Here is a 20,998-nt window from a genome sequence, read left to right as displayed (position 1 = left end):
TTTGTTTCATTGCCAAATGAAACATGTTAGATCGATGCTGACGTTTACTCGTTGTTATGGTCATGTCTAATTGCCAAATGACAGTAACCATCATTAAGAGATTTTCTGTTTCAAATAAAAAACTACCAATTATCTATAGAGTAACCTCTCTATTTCATCTAGTTCATTATAATCTTGGAGCTCGTCATCTTCGTGTTTATCCAATTCTTGTGGCACTATGGCTTTATGCTGCTGGTTAAGTCTTTTTTGTTGATGGAACGCTTCCCTTCGAGAATTCCAGTCGTCCGATATGTTTTCCAGGACATCAACCATCATTTCTTTATCCTCAGCAATATGCTTTGTATCCTGCACATCCACCTCCTTGCTGGCCTCTGAAAATGAAGGGAAAAAAAATGGTTAGAATAAAATCATTCACATTTTAGCTACCAATTAAAACTGATCAGAGAAGTTGAGCAAAAGGCATATACCTCCAATAGCTCGCTTTTTAGCTGCTTCATATCCAGTTGATATTTTCCTTAATTCCTTGAGATCAATTTCCGTACCCTGTTATTTCATTATATGAACAAACAAAGTTAAAAATCTGTTTTGTCCCAAGATAAAACTCCATTTCCTACATAACTTCATAGGATGGATGTAACTCACCAGGTCCATGTCAAGAAAGTGGTCGATCCGAGTATCACTAAATAACCTGTAAAGCAAAATGAATGAAAAAGAGTAAGAAACTCTGAGTTCGAACTAAAGTGGAGAAAAAAAGAGGGAGTTAAGAATGTCAACAAACATACTTGTCACATGCAACTTTGACACGAGCATTCTGTAATTCAGTGAGTTGGTTAACTGTCTGTTTAAAGAGGTGCCTCATTTAAGTCTACACATCCCAAAAGAAACATTTGTTTCTCCAACATTGTTTTTACCACAGCAATAGCTACAGATATCCCATTTTTCTTTGCCTCGATGACAAGATTTTGAAGTTTGTGTAGTTCCTCTGTTGAAGAAACCAAAAGAGCAGATTAAAATAAACAAAGCCTACATTTGGTCATTCTCAACTATTAGCCCTAGCTAAGCTAGCTAGTCCTTAAAAAATTAATCTGAAAAAACAATAAAACTTAAATGAGCAAGAGAAAATCTAAAATACCAAGAGTGATATAAATGTTGAAATGAGGTTTGAATGGCTGTGTCTCGTACAGGCAGTATAGGCAATAGAGGCTGCCTAATCTGCGAGACAAAGAAGAATCAGCACTCACCATGTGACCTGCATCACAAACAAACAACAAAATACAAATTTCACTCACATCCAAGTAAAACAATGAAAGAAAAGCAACATCTCATCATTTTTATCTAAAATCAAACACATAAAATTACACACCAACCTATAGTATGGACGAATATTGATTGCATAAACAAGGCCAAATTGGTGGAAGGTAATGCCTCAAAGATGAATGAAAACTTCCTAGACCGCCATATCCTCTTCATATCAGCTAAACTTGCTGAATCACTCTGTCAGTTCCCAATTAAACAAAAGTAAGAAGCCAGAAAAGATATGAAAGAAAGAAAAATCACGAATGCTGCTCATACGTTACCTGGACAAACTCATCTATAAGCTCATCAATGTCGAGCTTGAATGGAGAGAGGTCCATTATAATATATCTTCAAGCTTAGCTACCCAATAATGATGGAAACCCAACTGAAAATTAAGATTATAAGAATGATGGAAACATGAAAGTCTCGATTTTTATCAATTATTGCAAAACTGAGTTTCCAGTAAAGCCATTCGGTAAAATGACAATCGAATGATCAAGACCTACCTTTGAAAAGGATGTGACTTTGGTTTGTTGCCTTTAGGCTCTGATCGGAGACGGGAGGTGGCGCAGCCAAGTTGACGGTGGCAGAATGGGGGTGTCTTCGTTATCTTTTCCAAATCCTATATGGGGACGCGTTTCAATCATCCCTATCCTACATGAGTGTAAAATCGGGATCGGTGGATAGGATAGTGGGCAGGTGGACTGATAGGAGGCAGCAGAGATGGTGGTGGTAGTTGTAGTGTATGGTCGGCGGCGGTAGTGTTCGGACTCGGAGATATGCGGCGATAGTTATTTAGAGTTTTTAATGATTTTTTTTTAATTAAATCCCTATAGTTTGATATATTAAGTCCCTATAGTTTTTATTTTATCAATTAAGTCCCTATAGTTTCTATTTTAATCTGCTTTGCCTCCAACAGTTTGATTAAGGAATTTCAGAGTAGGAATTAGTTGTTTTTGATATGAAGTACTAATAAACATAAAACCAAACTATTCAAAAGAAAAACACATAGAACCACATCGGCCATACAAACTAGCTAGAGAATCAGGAATTAGGTTGTCCGGATAACGAGTTTGCGGAGTTTGTTTAAGATCTCCGATTCTTGAGGAAGGAGATCAACTTTTTCAAAGAGTCGCCGACCATCTTCACGTTTATATTTTACCATCTTCACATCCTTTACGCAATTTCTCCAACACGACAAGGGATCGGAAGATTTGCGGCAACTCTGTCCTTGGTTTAAGGTTCTTGTACGAGACTTATAAAGAATAATAAAGTCGCAGCCTAGCTGATTATTAGAAAAAACAAATAACAATCGATCGGATTAGTACGTACCTGAAAATGATACTTGATCTCTTTTTCTTTACTCTCTAGTATATATATCACAAAGTGATTAGAGATAAATGTATAATTAATTTCGTACCTTGCTTTCCCAAATCATCTTCTTGGAGCATTGCTTTCATTTTGCAAATAGTTGAATATGTTTGATGCATGACAAATAATCTATCTGACCACCGTTGATCGAAAGATATACAGATGACATAGTCGGTACTTTTGAAAAATAAAGTTCAAAAGCAATACCCTAATAATCAAACTTGAGTAGATTTGGAGTATCAAGGTCGACCAACTCCAATCCCTCACAATAGTTTTAAGATGATCACACCAAATACGAACATGTTTCAACATCTTGCAATGAGATAGACGTAGCTTCTCCAACAATGAGAGTTTAGCAAGTTGGTCAACGAGCCAACCGATTTCAATTTCAACGTACTCTAAACACAAATCCTTAACGTTTCCGCCATGGAGCCCGATGTTTCTTACTCGCCGAGCGCTAATGAAAACTTGTTCGAGGCGCATTCCTTCAATTTTGATAGATTCTAGTATCGTATCATTATCTGATACAATCTTACTCAAACATTCTGACCAAACACGTAATTTCCTAATCCCCCAAATACAATCTTATTCAAACATTCTGACCAAACACGTAATTTCCTAATCATGCAACAACTTGTAATTTCGAAATCCTTCACGTTGGGACAACCCGCAATCAAATCTCGAATCACGTCATCATCTGTTTGACTATGATAAATTGCCAACTTCTTGAGTGAAGGTAAATTTATTATTAAGTTGGGTGGCATTTGCATTTTGCACCCTACAACATCCTAACTCCAATTCTGCCAACGGTGTCGGTCCAACCATTTTGGAGGCCCTAACTGAAATGAAAGAAATATTTTGTTATATATATATTTTTTTAAATATGTATAAAATTTATACGTTTGTATTACACTAAAAAAGTGATAACGTCTCAGTATAATGATTATATTATACAAAATTTTATACATTTTATTACTCTAAAAAATAATAATAATTTCAAAATAATAATAATAATATTTTAAATTATCTAATTTGATTGGTATAATAATTTTTTTGTCCAACAAATATATTGTATATAACTTTTATTTAATTTTTTTTGTTGAAACAATTAGGGGTCTAGCGACGACGTAGGTCTTTTGGTCGGAGTTTTACAGATGTTCTCTTGGTGGACATTTACAGCCCAGATAAGAGGGATTAGTAGTAGGATTTTTAATTACTAGGAGATTATGGTTGTATCCTCAAAAAGGAGATTATGGTTGTATCAGTATTTCTGAAGATTAAATGTTTGGTAACAATTTTTGTTGTAAATATACTTTTATTTAATTTTATGCTAGGTTAAATTACTTTTAAAAGGTAACAAATATATAAAACTAGCTTTCTTTTATAATGATAATTTCATATCAGTTGAAAAAATACAGTCATGAACTCATGATTGATAGAGGTTGATAAAACAGAGCAAGTAAGTGGATAACATAACTACATGCCCTAAATAACTAGCAAAGAAAAAAATGAAAAGAAGAAAAAAAAAAAACATTTAACTAGTGAGTATTATTTTATAAGATACTATCATTTCGTATTATAAAAAAAAAAAATTATCATTCCGTAGGATAGTAAAAATGTATAAAAATAAAGTAAAAATATATAAATATTTTTATACGTTATAATTTTATTCACACTTTATAATAAATTACGTAGTATTTAATAAGAATTCATTTTTTTTTAATTTCGTCTAGAGCTCTCACAATGGTTGAGTGGTCATTGTTAATAGTCTAAATAGTGAGTATTACTCAATTTGAGCTCACTTAGTATGGAGCTTTGAATTTTGTAGTAAAAATTATTTTTGTAATTGCTAAATCCCAGCCGTCCATCTTCATCTTCTGGCAGCCTCTTCTGTCTTTTGTTCAAAGGGGTCCCTGCAAAATTATTTTCTTGCAAAACATCCCCAAAACTTTTTGTTTTAGCTTATTAGCCCTTACAAAGCCTTCTTTTTCAGATTTTCATGAATGAAGAATCTTTCCTGATTCATAAACCATTATAGTCCATAAGAGTTTTTTTCTTTTAGGTCCTTAATGAATTCCAGATTTTCATTTCAGTCACTCACCTTTCAAATGCTTCAAAAACACCCTACAGCTAGCTCGATTTTATATCAAATTTAATCACAAAATTAAACCATTCAATATGATGAACATCTAAACTCAGCAAAAATAACATGAAATTAGGAAATTGTTATCCAAATTTAAAACTCTGGCTCATTCAATATTGAACATCTAAACTCAACTATGCAATCTGTTTATAAGTATATGCATCTACTAGTTATAATAAAATCCTAAGCAACAAGGAAATTGTTACATAGAGGATTAAAATCAAATTATTGAATTCATAATCCTAAGCCGATTATTTCTAACATAGATCTAATTCGTGGCAATGATCAAGGGCATCTAAGGTCGTGAACCTTTAGCACAAAAATTCTTGAGAAGTGGAGGGAAAAATGGGCTAAGTGGAAACAACTTCGGCCAGCAATTGTCACTGATTTTAGTTATGGCTTTGCAGCAAGCAGGTCCGTTAATACTAATCTTTCCGCTGACAAACGACTTCTCGATCTCGACAATACAGCCTTCGACGCGCATAATAGAACTTAAGCATTTGGTTATCTCTTGTCCTATAAATGGAAGGCTGGGAATGACAAAAGCAGGAGGAGAGCCACGCTTAGGAGGTTGCGGAAAGGGAAACCACGGAGCCAAATGCTGGGGCAGTCGTGGAATCGGAAGGAACGGAAATGGAATGTCCGGAAGCAGAATGAGTGGTGGCTGCTCATCCTCCTCACGGGCCAACCCTTGTGAGGCGAAAGTTGCGAGACACAGTATTCCTAACAGCATGTGACTTGTATTTCGTGTTATTCTCTCCATCTTAAAATCCTACCAAGTAGACTTTGAGAGTTCTAGAGAACTGGTTGTGAACTTGTGGGAGCCAACAAGGTGGATTTTATAGTAATTTTTTTTATTTTTTTTTCAGAATTAAAACTGGAAACAGTAGACTTTTGTGAACCTGATGCTTTCATTTAGCATAGCATTAATTCTAGTAAAACTTATGCTTGTGTTAATGGCCTTTATGTTGTATTCAGTGGTCAGTTAATTGCCTTTATTTTCTATCCATTAAAGTTAGAAGTAGAACCTATCTCTATAGAACAACGGGTGGATCTAAATCCATTAATATATAGTCTAAATCCACTATATTTTAGTTTAAATAACATTTATATCCTTTAATTTTATTTATTTATAATTAGTTGCTACAAAATATAGTGCAATTAAAATTTAATTAGCTGGACCTGCAATTAAAATTACTCTTTTTATATAAATTTTGAAATATTTTAAATTAACATTTATTTACGTAAAAAAAAAACTCTCTTTTAAAGTTTCATACATATGTTAATAATATCTTAACCATGCAATATAAAACGAAATTGTCTTTAAATAAAAATATCTTTTAATAAAATATTAAGGTATACGGTACATAGCAATATAAAAATGAGGAAACAATAAATTATACATATAAAATTCTATTTTTTACTTTAAAGTAAATATTTGCTTATTGAAAATGTATATAATAATGAATAATTTTTTTCAATACGTGATACGCTAAAAAATGAATGTTAAATATTCTAAAATAGTGATATTAATCGGTCTAAGATACCTAAATTAAGAAAGTTACTCTATAAATAATACTATAAAAATAATAAATTAAAATAAAATAAAGTTGAAAGTTGAAAATTGTAATTTAATTATTAAAATATTTTTTCGAGGATTTTGAATGCGGAAATGTAGTTGTGTGTAGGTAAACAAAAATAGAGATGGAATTAAAAGGGTAAAAAAGTCAGTTCAATTAAAATATAGTAGATTTAGATTTTGGGATAGTAGATTTAGACCAGCCTATAAAACAGTTTCTTTTTTTTTTTTAACATGGCCAGGCCATAATAAATTAAATAACGTCCAAATGGACTTGCGATGCAATGTTACAAGACAGTGAATTAAATGTAAAGCAAACTAGAGACAAATTTGATCGAACCGCAGCCAAAATGTGAGCTGCTTTATTACCCTCTCGTCTCACAAACTGAAAAGAACATAAACTAAACTTTCGAGATAATTCCTTAATCTCTTTAATCAGCAAACCACAGCTTACCGAGCTCCTCCTCCTCGTCTGTAATTCCTTAATTAAGATCAAATAATCTCCTTCAAGACAGACGCGTTCCACGTTCATGTCTGCCGCCCAAGAGAGTGCCCGAAGTGCAGGCAAAGCTTCAGCCTGTAATACATCCTCAGCAGGTCCTAATCTCCCTGAGGCAGCATGAATCACGTTCCCCCGATCATCCCTCGCTATGTAACCAAATTTGTTGTAGTTCTGACCATATACAAAGGATGCATCATAGTTTACTTTGAGGACACCAGTCTCAGGAACATGCCACCTTCAGTCCGCCTCATCCCTACTGGCCGAAACCTGTCTGATATGACTCACTGATAGCAGCCTGTTTTCCTGCATCCACCATCTGATCTGTTCAGCTGCCACCTTCCCTACAGCACACGTCGATTCAAAGATCGTCCTGTTCCTGTTGCACCAAATCTTCCACGCTGCCCCAATAAATATACATAGTTGTTCATCTATTAACATCGTAAAGAGGCTATTTAACCAGCAGGTCAGGTCAGTATGGGTAGCAACAGTCACCATAGACATATTTAGACAATTCCATACTGAACTAGCCCAACAACAATCCCTGATAACATGCAAGATAGACTCCTCCCTATCATAACAGACTTCACAATGATTTGGTAACGACATACCTCGCCGATTGAGATTGTCTCGAGTACCAAGCAGCCCTTTGCACAGCTTCCAAACAAAGAATGTCACAGCTGGAGTCACTTGCAGCTTCCATAACTTTCCCCAGTGTTGAAACTCTATGCCTGTCTCAGCCTGCCCAGTCCCTATCTTCATGTTCTTGGCCACATAGTAACCTGACTTTATTGAGTATTGCCCATCCGTTGCAGTACACCAAATTAGTTTATCGTTATCCCCAACTCTACCGATCGGGGTGTTTGATATTGCCTCCGCTACCTGCACAGGAAACAAGTCATATAATTTTTCCTGTTTCCATTTCCTCGTGACATAATCAAACAGACTATGCACTCGGAGAGACATATCCCCTTGCATTCCGTAATGAATCCTAAACTCAGGTATGTTCTTAATCCATCTGTCCTTATACACAAATACATTAGCTCCATTTCCAATTCTCCATCGACCCCCTGCCAACAAAACCTCTGTTGAATCCACCAAGCCCCGCCAAATATCCGAAGGCGCTGTCCCATAATGTGCTCTCAAAAAGTGAGTCCTTTTAAAATATTTAGCTTTCAGAACCCTTACCATCAAAGAGTCAGGATTCTCCATTAGCCGCCATCCTTGTTTTGCTATTAGCGCCAAGTTATAAGCTTCCAGACATCGAAACCCGAAACCTCCTTCTTTCTGTTTTACGCACAACTTTCCCCAGGCTGCCCAGCGAATCTTCCGTCTCCCATCACTCGCACCTCAGAAGAATTTTGCACAATCCATCTCGAGACTCTCACAGAAATCTGCCGGTAGTTTAAAAAGAGACATCGCAAATATAGGAACCGATTGCAAAACTGCCTTAATAAGGTTGCTTTCCCTGCTGGAGACAAAAGTTTTCCTTTCCAATTGGCTATCTTATTTTTCACTCTATCCCTTAGGTATTTCAAAATTTATCTGTTTCTTTCTTCCAATAATAATTGGCAGGCCCAAATAGTTGTTTCATTTTAAGAGAAACTTTTTGTTTCATTTCTTTCATCTTGAACAACCACAAACATTTTTTACATTTCTTGGAACTGTGGATCTATAATGTATTATTTCATCCATCTCTCACTACATAGTTATTAATAAAAAAAAAATGAGGTGAATGAAAAAATTTAATATATTTTGATCAAAATTAAACATAATAATAATCTATTTTAAAATAATAAAAAGTCCAAAAAAATTATATATTATGAGACAGATGAAATAATAATGATCTAATAATTAAGACATAAGTTTCTGAGGAATGAGGAAACAACCATCTGAGGAAATTTAAGCATTAGGAATTAGCTGAGCTTTGTCATGAACCTTTTTAAAAGATTCTAGATTATTTCAAAACATGTTTATCAACAATTTGACTATACTAGCTCATAATCGATTAAAGATAACTTATCTACGACAATTACAACAGAACTATAGAGAATGAAAAGGAAGTGCACATTTAGTTTCAAAATTTTGTTAATACAGTACATATTTCATGAATATTCCGTAAGCTTCAAAATCCTAGCCAGTCTAGACTAGTCTCCATTTGCTTGACCACCATATACATGCAGATCAGGCATGGTACCTTCTCTAACCATCGACCATGGAGCCGGAGTCGATGGGTTCGAACCACCGGAAACATCTTGATTAAAACTATTAATGTTTGCATTCTGCAGCTCATTGATGGAAGGCCTTCTGTTCGGATTGCCGGATGTCAACGAAATCGATGGCGATTGCTCTTGCATTTGTTGCTGGTTTCTCATCGGTGACTTGGGACGCAAGCCCTCGATATCGGGAGTCGTCACAACGAGATGTGGCGCGTCTGGTGGTGGGTTCCTTCCTCCCCCTCCTTGCCAAACTTTGCCGTCCTTGTCGGCAAAGTTTCTTACATATGTCTGGAAAAAATATCAATTCACAGTCAATTTGAATAGAAAAACAAAAAATGCAATAACTAAAATACATTCCGTTTCCCAAATACCTTGGCATCAAAATTTGACGATGATAATTCGTTACCAACAGTAAGCCAACCAGAGCGAATATTATGCTCTTCACCAAAGAGCTCAAGCCTTCTACGACCAAGTGAGAAATGCTCGATAATCCGATACATATCTTCAGGCTTTCGTGTTGACCCTGCAATTTCAATAGCATTAATGGCCAAATCGCTAAAGAACATCGCATCAAAGTCGAAGAGTTTGACACTAAAATCGTATGGCAATGTTTTCTTTCAATTTCACTTTTAAATTAGCAGGAAACCAGGTTCTTAGCAATATTAAAGATAATACTGACCATATGGAGGTTCCTCAGCTATAATCACGTCGGTGTCAATGTTAGCATGAATTATGTGGCCATCAGTGCTTCGCCGAACAGTTCCTTTTATGCCCATCAAGCAGTGTTCCTACACCATCACCACAAACTAAAATGTAAAATGCATTACAAAGCAAAAAACAAACAAGGGAATCTAGCAGAGCAAAGAACTCCACCTTTGAGTGCTGAAACAAAGTAAGAGAATCATGTCTCAAGCCTGGAGTTGCAGTACTCTTGTTTGTCTTAACCCAACATATATCCTCACACCTCCGAAATCCCCACTAAAGCATAAATGAAATATATAAATAAATGAAAACTATTCTGAAAGATTGTTATAAACCATGAAAAAGAGAGTAGGAGAAATATAAGTAATTAAAGCGGCTGATCAAGTACCTTCTTCAGGCATTGACGACCCTGTTCGAGCCCCACACCATCACCCACCCAAAGAAAGATAAATGAAGGAGTGTCTGCTATTGCCTGTAAACATCATAGATGAATGTATTGAAAATTGAGTCAAGAGAAGAGACAGTTATCATATACGACCACAAATATGCAATTATGCACCAACAATGCCACATGAGCATCTAAGGATTTCTTTTTTATTTTTCCTTCAGAAGGCTAGGCTAGGCTAGGAAATGGATGTGTTATATATTACCTCAATCTTGAGATTTTGTATTTCTTCGAATGTCCAGGACTCCATATGGTCAGTAACACCAGGAGCTCGATGGACATACTCTTCCCATGGGGGGTCAACAAGGATAACATCAAATTTGGTCCCAAAGAACTCAGGAGAAAGCTCAAATTCGCGGAGATCACATTTGTAATACATAGGAGCCGAAGCAGAATTTGCAACTATCTCGTCCTTTTTCTGTATAAGCTCCCTAAGCTTGGGGTAATCCTCTACAACATGAGTAAGCTCCAACTCTCTGATGAAATTCTGAGGCCTCATTCCAGTGTCAACAAAGTTTTGAGAGTAATCATTCTGCTCTCCCCTAGAAGGAGCTTTACCAGCAGGTCCATTTCTAGGAGTCCAGCCCCCAGGGGTTCTATCAGGGTGTGTTCCTGATCCTATCTGCGACGAGGCGTTGCTCCCGGCAGGCCCGGAGATGCTTGGAGGCCCTTCTCTTCCAGGGCCCGATTGATTAAAGAACATGCTGGGATTTGTAGGATTTCCCATGTTAGAAGGAAATCTGGGCCCTCCAGGACCTGGAGGGACATGGGAGAGATTTGGTGAATTAAACATATTCATATCTACACCTCGAGGCCATACAATTGGAGAAAATGGCGGTATCAAAACACCAGGGGAAATCAGAGGACCTGGGGCAGGTGACATGCCGGGAGTAAGAGGCGGCATTCCTAGAGGCCCGAAGTGTGGTCCCAAGATCGGTAATAGAGGTCCCACCTGTTGGCCGTCTCTTCCACCGGGCCTACCCCTGCCTCCTCTTCCTGGCCTATTCCCCTTCATGCCTCTACCAAAGGATCCCATATCATCATGTCCAAATGGAGGCTGTGGAGCACCACCTAAACTTTGACCAGGCCTAGGAGCTCGGTAATCAGTTTCATCCCTCCACGCATTTAAATCCCCCTTGAAGGCGCCCTCATCCATAAAATTATTTAAATCTTCACTTGATGGCACAGACCCTAACAAATCAGGTCGCTGACTGGTTCCTCTTCCGTAATTAAGAGGCTTGGTTTGGATTTCAATCACATCGTAGTTCTCGTTTGAGATTCCAAAGTTCGATGAAGTTTTTACAGCTTCTCCCCTGATTCCATCCTTCCTGTTACCTGGCCGTAGATGAAGCCTATCATTGTCACTCCTGTCACGGCTACGCCTAGGCAACTCCCACTCACGGCCTCGATCATAGCTGGGGTCCCCATCTTTTGAATCTTTATCATTGGGCTGCCTTCTTCTCCGATGCTCTCTTAAATCTGGATCCTTTTCACCACTCCTTTCATAATCCATCTCGATGTGGTCTGTTTCTTGGTAACGTCTCCCGGTTTTCTCAGGAGTCCTGGACCTATTCTGGCTTTCAGTAGGGTCTTGGCCACTGGACGACCTCTGTTTATGTTTGTCACTCTTACCCCTTCCATATCTGTCTTCATGATCATTTGGGCTACCCCTATCATCTTCTTCCAGGGTTTCCGGCCTTCCTTTGATTCTACTCCTCTCGTCTCTGTTGTTAGAGTTGGAGGCCTTTTCGGTCTCGATGGGCTCATTTCTCGAGCTTCTCTCTCTTATGCTCTCATACTTAGAATCAGAATTGATGCCATTTCTAAGATCAAATGTTTCATAATAATTATCATCAGGTTTCCTGTTAGTATCTGCCTCATCCCATCTTCTCCTTGGATTTTTTGCAGATTCAGAAGAACCGTGAACTTTCTCTCTGGTGCTCTCCTTCTTTTCAGAGTACCTTGTCTCTCTATCCAGTGTCTTCTCCCCATCATATGATTTTTCTTCTTTTCTTTTACTTCCACTCCGGGCGCTCTCATGCTCTGAACCCTTAGATGTGTTTTTCCTTCTGTCACTTTCGTCAGACCTCACGTGCCCCCTACTTCCCGAATTCTCTACATCTTGCCTGTTTTGCAATTCCCCATCCTGGTACCAACTGCTTAGTTTCTCCAAAGAGCTCTCATCATGCTTTCTCTTTCCCTGCTTAGAGCGTAGCCCTTTTCTCGCATCATAATCGTCTTCGTCACTATCTGCTCTACTTGAACCACCTGATCTCCTCTTGTTATCACCTCGATCTTTAGAGCTTCTCCTCCTAGCCTTACTGTCTTGCCCTTCAGTCTCTTCTGCATTGTTGCGAGTTTTCGACTTGCTAGAACCATGCCTCCGTTCATCACTGGCCTCCCATTCTTCATCATCCCGACCCCTTTCCAACCTATCCTCCCTGTCTCGTTTCACATAACTCCGGCTACAGTCAGGGGAATCACCCATCTATGCACCTTTAATATATTGATTCCTACAAATTTCAATGAACGCAAACTTGTTTTAATATATGAGTTAAAAGAATGCAAATAATAAGAAACTTATTGAGTGAACTATAACAACAGGTAACAAAGAAAATAATACAGTCAACATAATTCAAACCAGCTAACCCAAACATGATTCAAAACCAGTGTATCCAAATTCATATACATTGCATCTAAATTTGTCCAAATCTTAATAAACGTCTCTTTTAAAAAATATTGATGCACCGCAACATTTTAAGAACATCTAACACTAACAGATCACCGAACAAAAGAAAACTAAAAGCAGACGTGCCAAATTCTCATACAGGGACAATAAAGGAAGACACCAGAACTAAAAAAGAAAAAGAAAAACATAAGTGCAAGATCATTTATAGCAGACAAATCTGTTTTCCTTGCAAAATTACAAACAGTGCTAAAATCCTTGAGAAAGAATCCATGACAAAGGAAACAAAACATCAAAAGTTAGAACATGAAAAGATTCATAGCATTACAAAATTGAACATTATTAAGCAGTTCACACAATGAACAATATCAAAGCAGCAAAAATCAAACCCAACAATAAAATAGAACATGAAGATTTGAGAAAATGCAATAGAAATCTAAATCCTAACATAAAGCATATTTCAATTGATGGTCAGGGAGGTGGGCCTGTACGTGAGGAAGACGGGACATATATTTGCTTATCGTGAACCGTGAGAGTGGAAGACGCTAAGCATGGACAGAGGGTAGGCTGAGCAATGAAGCTGCGCCTGGTGAAACTTGTGATAATGAAAGCGATTAGTCTGTGTTTGATTAGGGTTTTCACTTTAGATTTTAGAAAGAGGTTAAGATAGGATTTCTTAAACCTCAATATGGCAGAGAATTAATGTATTATATTGACAAATCAGTTCCCGTCACTAAACCGAACTGATTTAAAACAAAGAGAATGAAACCAATTAGAATTGCTACAGAGCACTTTTTGGTTGGTTTAAGGTCAGGTTGGTTTGATTTCTGCTAATAGATTTGGATCGGTTTTTTGGCACCCCTACTCTAGCCATTAGATCAATCAGAAGGCAATAACATGCGGCCATTAGATCAAAAGAATACGAGTTTGTTTATTGTCGAACAGGTTCTATCTTGTTGTTCAATTTTCTATCGAGATTTTATCATTACTGTAATACAACGACATCACCAAACAAATGGCTTGGAATCCATTGTATAAACATAAAAGTCACAATAGTAACTTGATAATTGGAATTCAAACTGATGTTTTCACAATCTCGACCTCTTGACCAACAAAATTCACAATGCAAACTTTAAACAGCTCCAATCTGTATACAACACATAATAATCTAATCATTATGCAATCTAAGCAAGCAATCTGCTACTTTCAGAAAACACCTAATTCAGCAGCATACACAATCTCTACTTTCCTAACTAAGCAAAGAGCAATGGAGAGAGGAGAGAGAAACGGAATCGCTACTGACCTGGAGACGGTGAACGGAAACGGCGGAAAGAATCGACGACGGCGAAGAGAATGTGGACTGAGATTGAGCCGAGCCAGAGGTTCTCCGTTAGGGTTTGAACCTTTAAAAGCCGTCTTTCTTTCCACTCCTCCCAGTAGTCAAAAGCGCTAGCCTTCTGCAATTCGAATCGGGATCCTTTTTGACAAAACTACGATGCAGAATTTCGAAATATTTTGATTAAACTACAAATAAACCTCTTTACTTTTTATTATGTATATACTGCACTTCGACTTTTCAAAAAAAGATTTCTCAATTTAGAGAGAAAAGAAACTAAAGGGTCAATTAATCATTTTATCTATACATTGAGGAGCTAATCATAATTCTAACTAAGTTTACTTTAGGTTAAAGATGAACACCAACACAAGCCATGGAATCAAATAATTGATGAACACAAAGTGATTGAGAGAGAGTGAGAATTATGCTGAGAAGAAAGCCAACGAAAATCGAAGTCCAAATCGAAGATAAGGAAGAGCTCGAAGAAGCTCGTAAACCATCCTCCTCCTCCGCCGCCGCCGCCGCCGCCGCCTCCGCTTCGGCCTCCTCAACCACCGCTTCGTCCTCTCTCCTCCACCTCCTCGACCGTCACGCCAAACCCCACAACCGGATCGGTCTCTCTCCAAACTAAACAACAAAAATGGAAGTTGAAGTGAAGCTACGCATCAAAGACTTAGAAAATTTCGATAAATTGAAAACCCTTTTAAAAACCTTTCATTTCAAGACTCTTAACCAAGAGAACCACTTCTTTGACACGCCTGATAACGATCTGTCCGTTAATCGCTCTGTTCTTCGCATCCGAATCGTTAATAACGATGAAATTGGGACGAAAGCGATCGTCTGTCTCAAATCGAAGCCTGTTTTGATCGATGGTGTGAGTCGGGTCGAGGAAGATGAAGAAGAGATAGATGGAGCTGTTGCACTCAGCTATGTCAAGGACTCTTCGTTGTTAAACACTCTGGATTCGAGGATTTTGAAGCGATGTAGGGATGAGTTTGGGGTTGTTAATGAAAAAGGTATTGTGGGTTTAGGTGGATTTAAGAATGTGAGGAATGTTTACACCTGGAGAGGATTGAAACTTGAGGTTGATGAAACTCAGTACGAGTTTGGGAATTGTTATGAGATTGAATGCGAGAGTGAGGATCCAGAGAGTGTGAAGATGGAGCTCGAAGGGTTTCTCAATGAGAATGGGATTGATTATAAGTACTCTGAGATGACAAAGTTTGCAGTTTTCCGAAGCGGGAAGATGCCATCATGAGTGAGTGTTTAATAAGTATTGAACATCTTTTCATATAGATCATTTGCTGTAATGGGGTTTTGGGGAGAATATTTTGTTGTCCATTTGAAGTTTAAGTAATAAGCTCATTTGATTTGATCAGAAAAACAGGAATCTGCAAGCAGATAAAGTTTTTTTCTAATGATCAATATTTCAACACCAATACTGCTTATTGATTGAAAATTGTGTTCTTTCACACTTGCATAGTCTATGTTCTCTTGTTATCATTAATGTTCGAAACTGAATAGAGCATACATAAGTTTTTGGGTATCCATAAAATCTAGCTTCGAACGATGTAGCCAATTGTGGTAGCTACATAGTAGCCTTGCATTTGCCATCAATGCCTTTAGAAATTGTAACATTGCCATCTTTGTCATGCTGCTGTTTTGACTTAGTAACTATGCTTTAGTTAGATATTTGTATTCGTATTGTAAAGCTAAACTTAGATTCGTGATTGATGATGCTGAAATTCTATACTAAATTATCAAGGATGTACTTTTATGCCATTCTGATTTAATCTATGCTATCTCTTTCTCTTGCAGGACATCCTCTTGGTATGTGATTCTTAACATCTCACTATGCTTTCAAAGAATCCCGGCGACACCAAGGAGGACCAAATTATTATCATTTTTTGGGCATCCCACCGAGACTCTGCCTGCTTTCTATTCACATTTAATGATCCTTTGTAGTAGTATTATTTTCCTAGTCTCATTGGGTACTGATTTGTGAACTTAATTGTTAATTCTGGAAACATTTTACTGAGATTTCTATAATAATATCTTCCTTCCTCTCGTCCTGAACAAAAGATTATATGTATTCATTTTAGTTTCAGAAATTTCGGCCCTGTACGCCCTGAGAACTTTGTATATTCTCTCTTTCCCTGTCAAAGATCCACTCATGTCTTTAGGCGACTATTTCCATTACAATTACAATTGTCATCGGCATCATAATTCATTAATTGAATACTGTTGAAACGAAGGTTTTAGCCAGTTCAAGACTACTGACTATAATCTGCATTATTGGGAGACTGGTCTTACATACAGTAACTGTGTATGCTCCCTAACCAAGAACAATTCATCGAATTCAAGATTAGTATATGCCATCGTGATAAGTTGGAAGCAAAATCCTGGCCAATTATGACTATGCTCTGACTCGATGAGAATAAGAACTTTGCTGATATTCCATCTTCAAATCAGAAGAAACAGTTCATATATTAATCATCCCAAACGGAATTCTAATTCGACTGATCAAAGAGTACTCTAATCATTAATCCACAAGCATTTTACATAATAATAGTAACAATTAGTTCATAAACACCAGAAGAAAATGTTCGTTCTGACTCTGAAGAGGATACAAACAGATAACCTGAAGTATCCCTAGTCCACTAAAATCAATCTACTGCCCCCAAACTGCAAACAAATCAGAGAGCTACAGAGACCTAACGTCGTTACATTCACTTCCTTTTCTTAGAAGGTGGCTGAGGTTCGTCGTCGTCGTCTTCATCTTCTTCCTCCTCATCTTCAGCATCATCTTCACCTGCATCATCGTCGTCGTCATCGTCATCATCTCCGTCGTCATCACTCCCCCCTGCTCCATTTGCTTCAGGATCATCCTCGGGATCAGCACTGGCATCCTCGCCTTCTTCACCTGAGTAATCCTCGTCATTTCCATCATCATCGTCATCGTCATCGTCGTCTTGATCCTCGGGTTCGTCTTCCTCGTCATCATTGTCTGAGTCACTACCGTCCATGTTTTCGGGGCCAGCTTGCTGTTTTTTGTTAAGTTCATCGAAAGGAAACCTGCAGAAAACAATTGAATCAAAGTTACTCGATGTCTCCTTACAAAATAATAATACAAAATTCAGATGACAACACAAAGTGCAAAAAGGTTATTATTAATACCTTTCATCGATTGCTGACAGAGTTTGCAATCTCTGGACTTCAATTAGAGCCAATCCTGCCTGAAATAAGGCCAAAAAAATAGGTTAAGTAATGAACAGAGATGCCAAGTAAGACCAACAACTATACATCATAAAAAAAATTGAAATCCTGCTCCAGGTTGTAAATGTAGAAAACAGAAGTAAAATGATGCAACAAAATCTTGGATGTGGCTCATGAGAATGTTCGATGAATTATATTACGTCAAAGAACTCGTTGAATGACTTCTATATAAAGTAGAAAGAACAGAACCGAAAAAATTATTTGGGGGACCTTGAAGAGTTACTGTTAAAAATTGACCATTTTATTAAACGAAGAACCATTTGAGCAACAGCATAGAAGAATCTATGACCATCAGCAATAGTGTACTATTCATTATTTGAGGCATCCCAGATTCATTGCGTAACATATATAACCAAACAAAGGCAGCAAAAAGGAACACATCCATTCCATACTGTGCAAGTCTAAGTTTCAGATCTAGAGCTATGCTGGCCCCAAAACTGAAAAATGGAGCTTTATAAAAGTAAAAAGTGTCACATGTGAATGGAACTCGGAGACTATTCTTTCTAAAATTGCGGGAAAAGGGAGTGGTCACCATTCGCAATCTACGCAAACGCTCGAAAGAACAAATCGAGCAACCACTGTAACAATGCAGCTTAAATACTATGCAAAAGTGACTTCAAAACAAGAGATCAGCTCAAAATCAATGTAAAATCACTTCACATTACAGGAAAAAACAATCCAAAATTCTTTCAAACACTGAACCCAACACTCAAAATACATCGGAAAGACTCAAAATTTGAAAATATAAAGTTAATGGGTAAGAGAGATACCAGCAAAAGAAGAGATTTTTGTAGAGCAAGCATAGTCTCAGCCACTAGAGTAGCTTCCATGAAAGATAAAGCTTTGGTATTCCTCTCTGCAGAAAGATAACCGCAAATCTCCATTCCTGACCTCCTGCTAGCTGCACTTGGCACTGAACTCTCTTAAGAAAATGATAAATTTGCAGTAAACAATTAGCTCAAAGTACAAAGTTTGGAATTTGAAAACATACCTACGAAAGTTTAGAGAGAGAGAAAGAGAGGAATAGAGAGGTGATTGACTTGTTTGGATCCGATTGATTAGGAGTAAAACCCTAGAGCAGGCTTCGGTCCAATTAATAGGGTTTTTGTTTGGTAATAACGGAGTAATGAATTTGGATTTCCTTTCCGGAAAAGAAAAATAAAAATTCTTTAATACTCCCTCCATCTCAAAATACATCATGATTTTTCGAATTTGAAACAACATTCTCAAAAAGATACGTTTTTTTCATATTTTTAATAAAAAATACGATTTTTGACGTCGAAATATGAAACACGAAACGAACGCACTGCTTTAAATAACATGATGTATTTTGAGTGAGATATACATATATTTATAATTTGTGTAAAAGATTGATTTTAAATATAATCAGAAAAAAAAAAAGACTGGCAGTAACTCGACGGGAGAATTTGGTAAAGACACGAGAATTTCGTGACATTTACATTTTTGCCCTTTGAATTTTAAGTTAAATCGCTTTACACGGGATAATAACATTTTACCTACTTCAAGTCTCAAATGTTTAACAAGTTTCTATTTCGAAAAAGTCAACTAACAAAATCATACATTTTTGTTAAATTTCCTAACAAAATCATATTTCCGTCAAAAAATTGTTTATGTGGCACAAATCTTCTGTCAAATGTGCAGTCAGTGCCACATAAACGACATATCACCTGCTTACTCGGCAAAAATGACACGGCATCATCTTCAACCTTTCTCAAAAAAATTTGCAGATTCCGGCCACCACTTTTGGTGGAGCCGCCGATTTCAGAAACTTTTATATGGTCGGACTTGTTTCGACGAGCTGAACGTCGTGATGGTGTCGGATTTTTCAAATTTTGAACCGTTTGTTGTAGATCTAAGCTTAAAGGTGCGGTGACTGAACCTTTAAGCGTAGATCTACATCAAACGGTTCAACTTTGAAAAGTCCGACACCACCACGACGTTCAGCTCGTTGAAATGAGTTCGGCCATATAAAAATTTCTAAAATCCGACAACTACACCACCAAAAGTGGCGGTATATTCGATTGAAATCATAGAAAAAAAAAAGGTTCAATCGTCTGTCGATTTAGCTTCTGTGTCTATGCTGTGCACCTCTTACATCAAGGTCTTGATATCTTGATAACCAATAAATCTATTACTGTTTAGCTACGAAAAAATTATACGATTTCAAAAGAAAAAAAAAATGCAAGACCTATCGCTTCAGAAAGAGACAAGATATAAACGGCGAAAACGTGTTTTAGCAAAATTGTTGATTCGAGTACAATTATATTTATATTATTTTGAAATTAGGGTTTCTTGAAAGCTAATTTTCAGATTCAACCCTCATCAGTGTTATTGGGTGAACTGTATGGGTTCGATTTTATGATGTATGTATTATGAACTTTTATGTATATATCTTTGAGATGATTTTTTAAGTAAAAACTTCTTTGCATATCGTCATTTATATTTTGGTGCAAATAAATAATTGATATGTGTATATTTTTAAAAATTTGGTCAATCATTAAAAGAAAATGATTGTCATGTAGTTATTTAAGTGGTCTGATGATCTATCTCTTTGTATTTTATTTTTAATGGTTGGGACTACATAATGAGGTAGCATCCAAAATCAGACAATTAAGCAATTCTAAGATTTTTTTTTTTGTCAATAATTTTTGGACCATATAAAGAAGAGTAATCATCTCTCATTCCAAATAATTCTAAGAATAACGTCCCAAAAAATTGGTCCCTTAACCTTCAGTATAAAAATCTACCCGAATAACCATTAAGCCAACATTTCCTGATAAATTCTAAGAATATTATGTGTAATGTCCATAGAGACCGGAATCAAAGTGTACGGCCAACATGCCTTAATTATATTCCATCTAATTGATTATGTGTTAAATCAAATAATTAATCTAATTGAATATGTGTTAAATTAACTAATTAATCTAATTGACTAGGTGTTAAATTAAATAATTAATTGAAATAAGGTGATAAATTGAAAAAAAAAAAAGGAAAACTTAATTTAAATTTTTTTTACAAAAAAGAAATGAAATCGTCAAACATACTAGTTTTAGTTTTCCATTCTTTCATCTCCCCTTCCATGATCAATGCCAAAATACATTTTCTGAATGAAGAGTGATATTTGCTTACATTTCAAAGGAATTTTAAATTTACAGGAATAGAATACTTAAATTGGGGATCTGAGATTTATATCGACTAAAATTGTCGGGTTGGTTTCGTGTCAATGATTTCTCAAATTTTATGAAGTATCAACTAATTTATTCTACACAATAAAAAACGGAAATTATGTACGGAATCTACATTTGGATAGAACTTGCAAAAACCATATTCTTCATTTTGTGATTTCCGATTACAAGCTTGACTTTGTAGAAAAACAAGCTCACTTTTCTCTTTTTACAAGAGCCAATCACATAATTTTTATTTTT

The 20,998-nt window shown here is 36.6% G+C and overlaps 3 protein-coding genes and 2 pseudogenes across 3 annotated transcripts; 1 reads left to right on the top strand and 4 right to left on the bottom strand.

The window, feature by feature from the left end:
• Nucleotides 1-129: 129 nt before the first annotated feature.
• Nucleotides 130-1,634, bottom strand: LOC139884287 (uncharacterized; annotated as a pseudogene).
• Nucleotides 1,635-5,078: 3,444 nt separating this feature from the next.
• Nucleotides 5,079-5,573, bottom strand: LOC139884286 (uncharacterized; annotated as a pseudogene).
• A 1,069-nt stretch (nucleotides 5,574-6,642) lies between these two features.
• LOC139884285 (uncharacterized) lies at nucleotides 6,643-8,100 on the bottom strand. Its single transcript, XM_071868339.1, has 3 exons — nucleotides 7,500-8,100; nucleotides 7,159-7,289; nucleotides 6,643-7,062 (listed from the first exon to the last, which is right to left on the bottom strand). Exons 1-3 carry the CDS (start codon nucleotides 8,098-8,100, stop codon nucleotides 6,643-6,645), a joined length of 1,152 nt encoding a protein of 383 aa, XP_071724440.1.
• A 935-nt stretch (nucleotides 8,101-9,035) lies between these two features.
• LOC139884284 (N6-adenosine-methyltransferase non-catalytic subunit MTB-like) lies at nucleotides 9,036-12,742 on the bottom strand. The gene is made up of 6 exons (XM_071868338.1): nucleotides 10,460-12,742; nucleotides 10,198-10,281; nucleotides 9,981-10,085; nucleotides 9,787-9,895; nucleotides 9,479-9,630; nucleotides 9,036-9,395 (listed from the first exon to the last, which is right to left on the bottom strand). The coding sequence occupies exons 1-6, from the start codon at nucleotides 12,740-12,742 to the stop codon at nucleotides 9,036-9,038; spliced, it is 3,093 nt and encodes a 1,030-aa protein (XP_071724439.1).
• A 2,174-nt stretch (nucleotides 12,743-14,916) lies between these two features.
• On the top strand, nucleotides 14,917-15,534 carry LOC139884283 (triphosphate tunnel metalloenzyme 3). Its single transcript, XM_071868337.1, has one exon. The coding sequence runs from the start codon at nucleotides 14,917-14,919 to the stop codon at nucleotides 15,532-15,534; it is 618 nt and encodes a 205-aa protein (XP_071724438.1).
• Nucleotides 15,535-20,998: the final 5,464 nt, after the last annotated feature.

The sequence above is a fragment of the Rutidosis leptorrhynchoides genome, unplaced genomic scaffold (genome assembly GCF_046630445.1).
Source record: "Rutidosis leptorrhynchoides isolate AG116_Rl617_1_P2 unplaced genomic scaffold, CSIRO_AGI_Rlap_v1 contig53, whole genome shotgun sequence".
NCBI classification, from domain to species: Eukaryota; Viridiplantae; Streptophyta; class Magnoliopsida; order Asterales; family Asteraceae; genus Rutidosis; species Rutidosis leptorrhynchoides.
This window is presented reverse-complemented; position numbering and strand designations above follow the sequence as displayed.

Coding starts and splice junctions, on each gene's coding strand:
- LOC139884285 (XM_071868339.1), bottom strand. CDS start 8,100: ATGGAGAATCCTGACTCTTTGATGGTAAGGGTTCTGAAAGCTAAATAT. Junction 7,290..7,499: donor AGACAATCTCAATCGGCGAG/GTATGTCGTTAC, acceptor TTATTGGGGCAG/CGTGGAAGATTTGGTGCAAC. Junction 7,063..7,158: donor CAGTGAGTCATATCAGACAG/GTTTCGGCCAGT, acceptor GTATATGGTCAG/AACTACAACAAATTTGGTTA.
- LOC139884284 (XM_071868338.1), bottom strand. CDS start 12,742: ATGGGTGATTCCCCTGACTGTAGCCGGAGTTATGTGAAACGAGACAGG. Junction 10,282..10,459: donor TACAAAATCTCAAGATTGAG/GTAATATATAAC, acceptor TGATGTTTACAG/GCAATAGCAGACACTCCTTC. Junction 9,396..9,478: donor CGTCAAATTTTGATGCCAAG/GTATTTGGGAAA, acceptor TATTTTTTCCAG/ACATATGTAAGAAACTTTGC.
- LOC139884283 (XM_071868337.1), top strand. CDS start 14,917: ATGGAAGTTGAAGTGAAGCTACGCATCAAAGACTTAGAAAATTTCGAT.